General features: G+C 42.3%; 1 gene segment (V, D, J or C); it reads left to right on the forward strand.

Moving 5' to 3' along the window:
- The first annotated feature begins 423 nt into the window (after positions 1 to 423).
- The window catches only part of LOC140128465 (immunoglobulin heavy constant mu-like), a 476,316-nt gene continuing 464,333 nt past the window's right edge, over positions 424 to 12,406 (forward strand). Inside the window, 2 exon segments of the C gene segment in view lie at positions 424 to 501; positions 592 to 894. Coding sequence covers positions 453 to 501; positions 592 to 894 — 352 coding nt within the window.

The raw sequence follows: 12,406 nt of genomic DNA on the forward strand, positions 1-12,406 counted from the left end.
TTTGCACAATAACGAAGCACATTGCATATAGTACAGTTAGCCTCACTATTAGTAAATGTGGGCCATAATATTTAAAGGACATCTACCACCAGGATGAAAGACTATATATGCAAATGAGCCTGAGGGGTTCCCAACTCCATTTACACCTATGGGGCCTGGAGTCCTTAAGTCCTTCATCCTGGTGGTAGATGCCCTCTTAATATAAAATGTTAAATGTTAAGCCAACACCATACAATATATTTAATAAAATTATGTAATCCGAGACATATCAAAATGACATCTGTATATGTATATACGCCTGTGATTCAGCAGGGGCCACTATATAAATATACATTATATGCAAATTGAATACCATCACCTCCTTTCCTGAAATATCCAGCATTATAAAAAGACAATTATATTCTCTGCTCATCATCTTGTAAATGTGTAGATCAGAACTGAACACATCAACCATGAGGACGTTCCTGCTCCTCTGCATATCACTTATAACAAAGTTTTCAGGTGAGACTTTATATATGGCATGTCTAAAACAGATATAATAATTTGCTAACAATGACATTACACAGAGAATTTGCTTTCTGTATTTTCCAGGTGTCCAGTCACAAGAACTTGTCCAGTCATCAGACTCAGTGGTGATAAAGCCTGGGGAGTCTTATAAACTCTCATGTAAAGCTTCTGGATTCACATTCAGTAGCTACTGGATGAGCTGGGTCAGACAGGCTCCTGGCAGAGGATTACAATGGGTCTCTGCTATTACTAGCGATGGCAGTAGCACATACTATGCAGATTCTATAAAAGGACAATTCACAATCTCCAGAGATAACAGTAATAACATGTTATATCTACAAATGACCAACATGAAGACTGATGACACTGCCGTGTATTATTGTGCAAGGCACACAGTGCTAGAGAATGTATCCAGGGCCTGACAAATATAAGTCTACAATTTCCAGATACTTTCAGTAGATGGCAGTACAATCCCTCTGGCAAGAAATAATCTAACATAATAACAGGAAGGATAAAATAAGTATGTTTACACATGGCCAGCAGTAAAAGTAAACTGTATTGTTTGGGTATTGTGTCGATTTTTTATTAGTGGATGACATTCTGTAAATAAAAGTACAATACATTTATTATACATGCACTTTGCTGAGTCCACACATGCTGCCTCATAGGATTACAGTAATAATGGATTTGTTTCCTGTGGTGTTGTATTTAATCCATCTACCACTTGGATGAAGGATTGTAAACCAAGCACACTGACATACGGGTGTGTGCCACCTCTGGCAGAATCCACTCTTCTTTTAGCTTCTTATGCCTCAGTTAAAAAAAAAAGAGACAGTTTTCACAATTTATGCAAATGATCCTGAGGGGTTTCTATGGAGCCTGGTAGCCCCTCAGGACTTATTTGCATAATTTGTAAAACCTTTTTTTCTGTAAAAACAAGGACATAAGATGTTAAAAAACAGAAGATCCTGATAGAAGAGGAACACACCAGTATGTCAGTGTGCTTGGTTTACAATATTTCATCCTGGTGGCAGATGTTTTTTAAATTTTTCTTGTTGGTGATTTTGTATGTTTTGAAAGTACTTGTTTGCCGTCTTATCTGAGCTTCTTATGGGTCTTTTTCTGTATATCTCCTAATGCTGTGTACCACCTCCATAAATCTATGAATTGGAGTCTACAAATCTGAGCAAGAAATCTGAAGCATCTGAGCAGTAGTTGACCCATAAGAGGAGAAAGATCCACTTCTCTCTAATATGATATATTATAAAGTTTCATATATTCACCTATTTATTTATAAAGGTATTTTAAAGGATAGTAAATATCTTAGTGGTATATTTTATCTGTAAGTATGCTCTAATCACTCATTAGTATATAATGTTTTCATAAGCCTAAGAGCAGATAAGGATGGGACAAAAATACTAGTCACTTTTTTCTCTGATGTGACTCCATTATTAGATTGGTTTTTGATGTGCTACATCCCCCACCGGGGCCTAGCCTTTCTTCGGTGGCTGTAGACAGCCGGGTCCCACAATACCAGAGTGGCTGGCTTATGTTGCTATTGGCACGGTGCTTGGTATTGGGACCAGAGGACGGGCCTACAGCCTGGCAGGTCTCCAGCAGGTAGTGTGTGCAAGAAATCTGTAGGGAGAGGCTGACAAAGGTGTTTCTGCCTGGGGCAACCCATGAGGTGTATATGGGAATCCCTGGGTGCTGGAGGATGGGGATCCCGTGCTGGTGAAGGAGCCAGATCCAAGGATCACACAGGGGCATGTTGTGCAAATCAACGCTCAGTTCTTGAACTGGAACAGCAGGCAACGGCCTAACATCAACAGCACGTTCAGGAGTGTGGAAAGCTCGTATGAGATAGCTGGTCTGCAGGAAAGATTGCCAGACAGTGCACCTCTGCTCTGGGGGTTTTGTCTCCTGAATTGCCAAGAGTACCAGGCAGTGGCCTGAGACACCTCTGCTTCATGGAGCTGCACACTGGACCTTGCTTCTCACTCTGCTTACTGGAACTGACATGTGCTCCAAGACCCTGTGCTTCCGCCCACCAGGGTTTTTTTCATACTCCCCTGCTCAGTTGGCAGCACCCTCCAACCAGCTTCCAGTTTGACAGCCACTGCTTCTGCTGCCGGCTCCGTTTGTGAGCCACAGAAGTGGGTCGTTATAGAATGTCCCCGTGCGGGAAGTAGAGGTTAAGGATCCTCGGTGGACAATTGGTGGTATTTAAAAAATGTTTTTGCACCATTAAAGAGAACCCGTCAGGCAAAATAACCCCCCTAAACTAAATATATTTTCATAAACTGCCATTAGAGAGCATTGCCTCCATCCCTTCATTGTCCCCCTTCATGCCTGTAAACCTAAGCAATGAGGTCCTAAAGCTGTATGCAAATGACCTGTGAAATGTCAAATGAGTCATTAGCATATTCCAGTTGTCCAGCTTATTCATGAGTGGGAGGCACAGCCACACCCCCAGTGCTTGACTGACAGCTTGTATAATGATGTGAGGCTGTATAATGATGTGCTTCCTGGTGCTGGCGCCACCTGCAGCCTGTGTGTGTATAGGAGAGATACAACAGCTCCAGGCAGCCATGTTATAGCAGAACATGTCAGGTACTTGTGTAGCTGATGTCTGTGTCTCACACATGTGTATTAGGAGAATGCAACATGTCAGCAGATGCAGCGCACACACTAGCAATGCTTTACTATACATTACACACAGACATGAGCAGGGGGAGGGGCAACAGGGACGACATCACTGCCTCTGACCATGTGACCAGCCTCATTTACATAATAAAGAATGGATGATTTTACAATGATTAATGTATGAAATGACTAGATAAAAGGCGGGGATGGGTTCCTTGTGAGCTGTTCCAACAGGTAGAGGTGACAGAAATAGTGACAGAGACCTGATGACAGGTGTCCTTTAAAAAAGAAAAGATACATAAAATAAAGCTAGAAAAAGGCGTTTCAAATGCGTGCAGAGCTCTTCCTCAGTAGTTTAGTTTTCATGACACAAACTGATAATGGCGGGTCTATATACAAACAATTGGGAGGAAGTGTTATAAAAAAATGATAGTGATGTGTCTTGGGAACCATTGGTAAAACTATGACATCAGATTTAAATATTGATGGGAACATAGATAGATACTGTAATGAAAAGCTAAGCTACTGAGGAAGAGCCCCGCACTTGAAACGCTTTTTTTAGCTTTATTTTATGTATCTTTCCTTTTTTAATAGTGAACATAAAAAACATTTTTTAAATACCACCAATCGTCCACCGAGGATCCTTAAAGGGAACCTGTCACCAGGAGACCCATTTTTAGCACTCCCCCAGTCCCCACAGAGCATAGTACATACACTGTCAAAGTGTTTTTGTATAAAAAAAAATAGGTTTTACAGAAAAAAAGATATGTAATATTGTATCTTTCATTAGCATCCACTGTGTGACTAGGCACTCGTCCACTGGGAGTGGCTGAAAAGGAGAAGTTTCCCCCCCCCCCACCCTTGGGAAACAGCTTCTCCATGTGTCAGTTTCAAATATATGAATAACTCCCCACACTCGGGATTGGCTGTAGAGGAGCAGGGGGCGTTGCTAAGCCAAGCCGGGTGCTCGGACGAGGGCGCGCAGCTACGAGGTGCTGCGCGCCGAAGATTACCTGGTAGGCGGAGAAACGAGGCTACTGGGGCACGGAGTAGCCGCGACTAGTAGCCTCATGTCCGGCTACTCCACGCCCTAGTAGCCGCTTAAATAAATTAGCATATCAACTGATTAAAGTTTACAAAAGGATAGCCGGGATGTAAGGATTAGCCCAAAAAGGGCTATCCTTACGTCCCATTCATCCACCTACCACCCGTTCTACCTTTATAGGTAGAATCGTGGTGGTAGGTCCCCTTTAAGCAGCGTGCCTAGCACTTACTTGGCATATCCAGCCAAGAAATTCTAAAATAAGTGTCAACCACACATTAAATATTTAATAAAATCATGTAATCTGAGGTATATCACAATGACTTATTATAAATGTATATACCCTGTTGCTTGAGCAGAGGTATCTATATAAATATACATGATATGCAAATGGAGTGACATAATTTCCTGTTCTGAAATATCCAGCATTATAAGTAGACAATTATACTCGCTGCTGATCATCTTGTAATTGTGTAGATCAGAACTGAACACATCAACCATGAGGACTTTCCTGCTCCTCTTCATATCACTAGCACAATTATCGGGTGAGATTTAATAGATGTCTCTAAAAATATATATGGTACAATAACTTGTAAATGATGACATTATATAGACAATTTGCTTTCTGTATTTTCCAGGTGTTCAGTCACAAGAACTTGCCCAGTCATCAGATTCCGTGGTAATAAAGCCCGGGGAGTCTTATAAACTCTCATGTAAAGGGTCTGGATTCACCTTCAGTAGCTATGGCATGCACTGGGTCAGACAGGCTCCTGGCAGAGGATTACAGTGGTTGGGATATATGTATGATAGCAGTAGCATACACTATGCAGATTCTATAAAAGGACGTTTCACAATCTCCAGAGATAACAGTAATAACATGTTATATCTACAAATGACTAACATGAAGACTGAGGACACTGCTCTGTATTACTGTGCAAGAGACACACTGATAGAGAATATATCCAGGGCCTGACAAATATAACTCTACACTTCCCCGATGTTTTCAGTAGGTGGCAGCACAATCTCTCTGGCAGAAAATAATACGTATAATATAATAACAGGATGAATAAAATAAATCTACATTCACATGGGCAGTAGTAGATGTAATTTCTAGTGGATAATATGAATAAGTAAATAAGTACAGGGGGAGGATTTATGAAAAGACAAGATTCATATAAGAATCTGATGCCGGGTGATAAATCTGTCATAGTATAAGACTCCTAGTAGTTTGCTTATTTTATGAAATAAAACCATTCAGGTTAGCATTATTTTTGGGACATAGGCTTTTTAACCCCTTCCCGACATGTGACGTAATAGTACGTCACATGTCGGGTCCCGGTACATGGAGAGGGCTCGCGGGCTGAGCCCTCTCCATAGCCGGTAAGTCTTTGCTGCATATTGCAGCAAAGGCTTATCGGTAACACCTGCGATCGATGCCGGCACCGATCGCGGGTGTTTTCCTGCTGATCGCCGCCGGCAAAGGTGCTGGCGGCTTCAAAAAGATGGCGGCGCGTGGATCATAGAGACACCCTAGGGTTAAAGTACCCTATGGAGTCTGAAAAATAGTAAAAATAAAAAAAAATTTAAAAAAAAATGATAATAAAAAAACCTAAAAATTAAAATCACCCCCCTTTCCCTAGAACTGATATAAATATAAATAAACAGTAAAAATCATAAACACATTAGGTATCGCCGCGTCCGAAAATGCCGGATCTATCAAAATATGATAACGGTTTTTCACTGCATTTAACCCCGTAACGGAAAATCACTCCCAAAGTCGAAAATGGCACTTTTTTGCCATTTAAAAAAAAATGCTATAAAAAGTGATCAAAAGGTGGTACAGTCCTAAAAATGATAACATTGTAAACATCATCAAAATACGCAAAAAACTGCACCACCCACAGCTACACACACCAAAGTATGAAAGTAGCGCCAGAAGATGGCAAAATCCCCCAAAAAATTTTTGTACAGGTTTTAATTTTTTTAAATGAATGAAAACATTATAAAACCTATACAAATTTGGTAACCCCGTAATCGTACCGACCCAAAAAATAAAGTAGACATGTCATTTGGGGTGCACAGTGAAATCCGTAAAATCCAAGCCCACAAGAATACAGCACAAATGCGTTTTTTTACCAATTTCACTGCATTTGGAATTTTTTCCCGCTTCCCAGTACACGGCATGGAATATTAAATAACTCCATTTTGAAGTGTAATTTGTTACGCAGAAAATAAGCCATCACACAGCTCTGTACATGGAAAAATAAAAAAGTTACAGATTTTTGAATGTGGGGAGTGAAAAATGAAAATGCAAAAACGAAAAAGGGCTGCGGCGGGAAGGGGTTAAAAAAAATTTAACAAACTTTAAAATTATTCTAAAATGTCAAATAATAATATAAAAATCATAATATACATAGTAGAAATTACCCCCTAGATCAGAAGATTTGTGAGCTCATCTAAGCAACCTAAGTACCATTTCCCCATCATACTAATCAATAAATTGCCTTTTTGAAATTGACAGGATGACCAAATCCCTACTTTAGATGGGGGAATAGAGAAGAGAGGAAAAGAAGAGGAAAAAATGTTTTCCTTTCTTTTTTTCTTTTCCTTAGACCTTAATAGGTTTTCATAAGTTCAAGCCAACCCATACTGGATGCAATTACTATATTTCCAAATGTTATTAAAATTATACAATATTGTTTGCATTGCTCATCCCAGGGGTATGTATTCAGGCTCAAGTAGGTACCCAGCATCATCGTTACCAACCTCCCCTCTCTCCTAAGTCAACTCAACATTCTGCCCCCCCTCATAACACAAGAAGGCATATCAGTCCACAAGCTATTATTACAAATAAGGCAGGGTAGACAACAGATCTGATGATTTTAATGTACTAGCACTATAGCCTTGCAGCGCTGGTCAACATCTAAGAGTTTGCATGTTCTCTTTGTGTTTGCGTGGGTTTCCTCTGGGTCCTCCGGATTCCTCCCACACTCCAAAAAATTACTGGTAGGTTGAATAGATTGTGAGCCCCATTGGGGACTGAGACTGATTTGGCAAGCTCTGTGCAGTGCTGGATAATCTGTGTGTGCTATATAAATAAAGAATTATTAATTACAATTATTATGATAGAAGATAAATATGAAAGATAAAGAGAAATAGAAAAGAATTATTGATTAATAAATAGAGAAAAAGTGAGATATATAAATGGTCAGATTATAAGAGATGATAACTTGACAGATAGATGATAAGAATCTTCACCCGGGAATTCAGCCAAGGGGTATTAACCCTTTCATTTCTGGATATTTGATGTTTAAAAATAAAAACCCAACAAACCACATAATTTCTGAAAGCAGAAATTTGCCCCAGTTTCAAAATTGCATTTAAGAGTTTATAGACATAGGCGCCTTCATGCAATTTTGATTCAAACTGAAACATTTTATTTAAAATACCTAAAACTTGACTTCGATGGCAAAAAATGTGCTCCAAACAGAAAATATTTATCTTCACATCTCTTAAATGTAATAGATGGACATGTGTAGAGTTCACAAACGCCTCATATTGATATGTTCACATAAATAAATCCACAACCTGCAAAATATAGCAATAAAACAGAATAAAAAGTAAAGGAGCCATAAAACCTATAGAATTTTGAAAGCAGACAACCAGGCGATGCATTTGGCAGTTAACATTTAAAATTTCCTCTAAAATATGTACAAATCCAGAATACTTATATAAAGAAAATATATTTTCCTAAAACAGCATGAGGTGAGGAGATCATACAGACCCCACATGTGTATATTCACCGAAATATGCAGCAAAGGGAACGTAAAATCCAGGGGCACCAGACAATTTTTGCAGAAAATTGCACTGAGCTTCACATAGATCTATCATTGTTTACTCCCTTACAGAATGTTAACCCAAATGAATAACTATATATTCATAAACCAAGCCAATGAGATAACAAAAGTCCCTTTTAGATGTGCGCCAATGTATTAGCCGCACAATAACAGGACCCTCCGCGCTTCATAAGAATTTGAGTGAGAACGTCATAACATAGGTGTAAATAATGGAAGATAGTGGGAAATAAAAACTTTATTCCAGAACATGTGTGTGTTTTTGGTGTTACATATAATTTTATGGACATGTTCTGGGTCGCGGTGTTAATATGTAGTAACATTAGGCAAAGACAATCAAATCGTAAATTTTCACAAAAAAAAACTATCAAGAAATAAAAGGCAATAGGAGAGAAAGTGTGTTCTTTGATAGCTCTGCATAGAGAAGGGTTAAAAACATGAATATTAGTTGATATTATCCCTTCTCAAAATGTAGTAACATATAAAGTGATTATTTCCATTATATATGAGGTGCAGCAGCTCCTGTGTGCAGCAAATTCTCCCTGTAGCCTGCCAGCCAAGAATCTGGAGGGGGGGGGGTACATTTCAGAGGGCTGTCTCTCTGGCTCTGTGACACATAGTAACTCACTTGTTTTTTCCTATGAAAGAAGAGTGTCTCCTCTTTTATATGAAAGAGGAAAACAGAGATATTAACTGTTAAACTGCCGTCGGGAGTGATTTTTATATATAAAAATGGCACCTGATATTCTCACTTTAAACCTGAAAATCTTTGGATCCATGGCACCTAGAAACACAATTCAAGATTCATTTGACAGAAGAGATTCTCCCCTTTCAGGGGCCCTTGGCAGTTGTCCACTTTGCCTACCCATAGCGCCGACCCACGTGGAGGCCATTGATAGCAGACATAAGGAAATTACCACAGTCACAGTGCCTGGATCTGTAGGTAAATGTCATGCTGGATTTTGATGGTACATTTATTTTAAAATATATATTTTTGTCATTTACATTTTACTTTAATTTTTGTCATTTATATTTTTCCTTTAATTGTAGTGTTCCTCGGTTAGTAAGTCACAAGTTTAAAGTGCTCTGTTGATTTATTTTTATTTTTGTGACAGCTACTGTAGATGAGCTTTTCAGTCCCCTGTCACTTCAGGGAGATCATAATAATAATTCTTTATTTATATAGCGCACACAGATTATGCAGCGTTGCACAAAACATGACTAATTGGTCCCTATCCCCATGGTGCTCACAATCTTAACAACCTACCAGTATGTTTTGGAGTGTGGGAAACCAGAGAACCCAGAGGAAACCCACGCAGACACAGAGAGAACATACAAACTCTTTTGCAGATGTTGACCTGGGTGGGAAACGAACCCAGGGCTTCAGCGCTGCAGAGCAGAAGTGCTACCCACTCAGCCACCATGCTGCTCTATATTGCCCCAGCCAGATCTCTAGTACAACAGGACAAATAACAGGTAACTGCATTTATTAACATTGACAACTAGGATGCAAATATGGTTGTTAAGAGGTTAAAAGCATAAGTGTTAAACACATAATATATTTAATAAAATCATATTATCCAAGATATATCACAACGACATATATACCCTGTATATACCCTGGTGCTTGAGCAGAGGTAATGGTATAAATATACATTATGTGTATATAATGAGGCATTTACACCACACCAAAAATGCAATGTTACACACATTGGTAAACACACATGCAATGTAAACGTAAGTGCAAACGAGACATCAACTCACATGCCACATAAGCGTAAACATGATGTTAACTAGACATAAATGCAAATTCAACATAAACAGAAAATCTGTAAACAAACCTCAAACACTGCATGCACGTAAAAACGCGCCACAAATGGTGCGTATGCATAAACGCAAACATAAATGTGAGACAAGCGGCCCGTAGGCGAAAGTGTGCTGCAAATGCAGCGAATCGCAACTTGACGCAAATGGCGCTTAAGAATAACCATAATGCAAACACTGTGTGTAACGCAAATGCAGCGTAAGCGTAAACGTGACATAAATGGCGCAAATGCCTCGTAATCGCAACTGCCGCTAACGGCGAGTAATCGCAACCGGTGCAAACGTCGCGTAAACGCAACTGGCGCAAGTACCACGTAAATGCAACCACAAGCAAAACTGCCGAAACATCGTAAATATAATGTCAACAGTATATTAGCGGAATGTGTGTGAACACAACCATTAGATGAACATAGAAAAAACTCACAGATCAATATTCATGTTAAACCCGCGGGCTGCTTAAGCCGGGGGGTTGCAAGACTGGCCGTGCTCTATTGTTTGGAGCACGGCCCGCCCCGCAATCCCTCCCACCCGGCCGCGATTCGCATCCCGTCCTCTTTCAGGACGGCTCCGCGCCAGGAAAGATTTCCTGGACCTGCAAGTATTGCAGACCCCACTCTCATGGCCCTTTTGGAGGAGAAGCTGCGGAGGGAGGGCTCCGGCTGGCTGGCTCCGCTGCTGGCCAGCCCCATGCCCGCTCCTCCTACTGCAGCGGCTCCTTCTTCTGACCCCCCCACTGCCCGTCCTGCACGGCGCAGTAGAGCGCCGTGCAGGCTTAGCCCATCCCCAATAAAAATGAGGAGTCGGACTCGGGCCCCGTCCAGGAACCCGGCCTCTGCTCCCCCGACGGCTACTGCTGCTTCCCGCCGCACCTCTTCTGCAGCGCGCGGGAGGGTGGCGGCGGGACCAGCTCCGGACACGCGCGGGGAGGAGGGAGGGAGCATGACCGCTCCCTCACTTCCTCCTGCGGACAACCTGGCTGCGCAATCAGGTGCAGCGCAGGTTGCGGAGCCAGTCAGGCAATGCCCCCTGCTAAACAACCTGCCCCCCCGAACACCTCCTCCAACACAAGTGTCAGTGGCTGCTCAGCAGCCTGTAGTTGCACAAAACACTACACACACCCCCCTTCAGGTCCCACCCTCTCACATACCCCCCCTTCTCCGCCAGGCGGGGATAGGGAGTCTACAGGCGCTGATTTAGCGGCCAACGATTTGCGGGACAGTGGTCACCGGGTTCACAGCAGGTTCAGTGTGGCCTGTAGCTGTGTAGATATCCCGCGTTACAGGCACCACTCAAGCACCCGGTCCGCGAGGTCTTGTCCAGAGGGACGGTGTAGACACCGATCCCGTTCTGTCCGATCCCCTTCCCGTTCCACGTAATACGGACATAGGCGGTCACGGTCTCCCGGTCAAGACAGTAGGGGTTCTGGTAGATCCAGCTGGGGCCGGACGTATTCCCGGTGCTCTTCATCATCATCCAGTGGTGGACACGGCTGCCGTATTGAGAGTCGGTCGAGGAGACGGCATCAGGCTTCTTCGCAATATGGCGTTAATGAAGCAAGGGTACCCCCGACAGCTCCCCCAGCGGTGACCCCCAGTGCACCTCAGGCACCCGCAATGCCAGCGGTGACTCTTCCAGCGGGGACATCTGTTGGTGAGTTATCTTGTGAGAATGCCTGGAAAAAAATTCTGTACAAGGTGATGATGTGGTTGGTGCCCTGAGGGCAGTGTTAGCAAAAATGGAGGCTGCACAGGTTTCAGGTTCATCAGGGATGCTATTCAGAGATACATATTTTGTGGCGTTGCCCCTTTGGGTGCGCGATTGACGGCTGACCTGAAGGAAAAAATAATACGATTTGAATTTGTTGACATCTGGGCGTTGTTGCCACCGGACCAGTTAATGGTGGATAAGGAAAAGCGCTTTGAGAAAGGGGAAGAGAAGAAGCCAAAGGTGTCAAAGATGTTTGTTGACTGGTTGCAGGCTTTTGCGATTTTAGCAAGCGTTATTGTGCAGCAGAAGCCGGAGTGTGGTCAGGATTCTGCCCTCCGCTGCTTTAAGAGGCAAAAGCCCTTATTCAGATCTGCTGCTAGCGGCAGGGGGGAGGACCCCAGTGCAGGTGCAAAGGATGCGCCCGTGGCTAGGCAGCTACCATCTGAAACAGGAGGCAAAATTGCTGCTTGATGGTTTTTCTTCAGGTTTACGGATTCCTTTTGTTCCACAGTCTGGTTTGTTTTTTTTCGATAATTTGAAGTCAGTGAGGGATAACTCTGAGATTGTGGCTGAGAAGCTGTTGAAGGAAGTTGAGCTGGGCAGGATGGCGGGCCCTTTTGTTGAACCGCCTTTGGAAATTTGCGGGTGTCTCCCTTGGGTTTAGTGCCGAAGAAAGAATCGGGTAAGTTTAGGTTGATACATTATCTTTCCTACCCACCAGGAGACTCTGTTAACGATGGCATCCCTCTTTGACAGGGCGATACTGCTGGTGAACAGGGCCAGTCCCGGAGCCCTTATGGCAAAATCGGACATTGAGTCGGCCTTC

The sequence above is a fragment of the Engystomops pustulosus genome, chromosome 1 (assembly GCF_040894005.1).
Source record: "Engystomops pustulosus chromosome 1, aEngPut4.maternal, whole genome shotgun sequence".
NCBI lineage: Eukaryota > Metazoa > Chordata > Amphibia > Anura > Leptodactylidae > Engystomops > Engystomops pustulosus.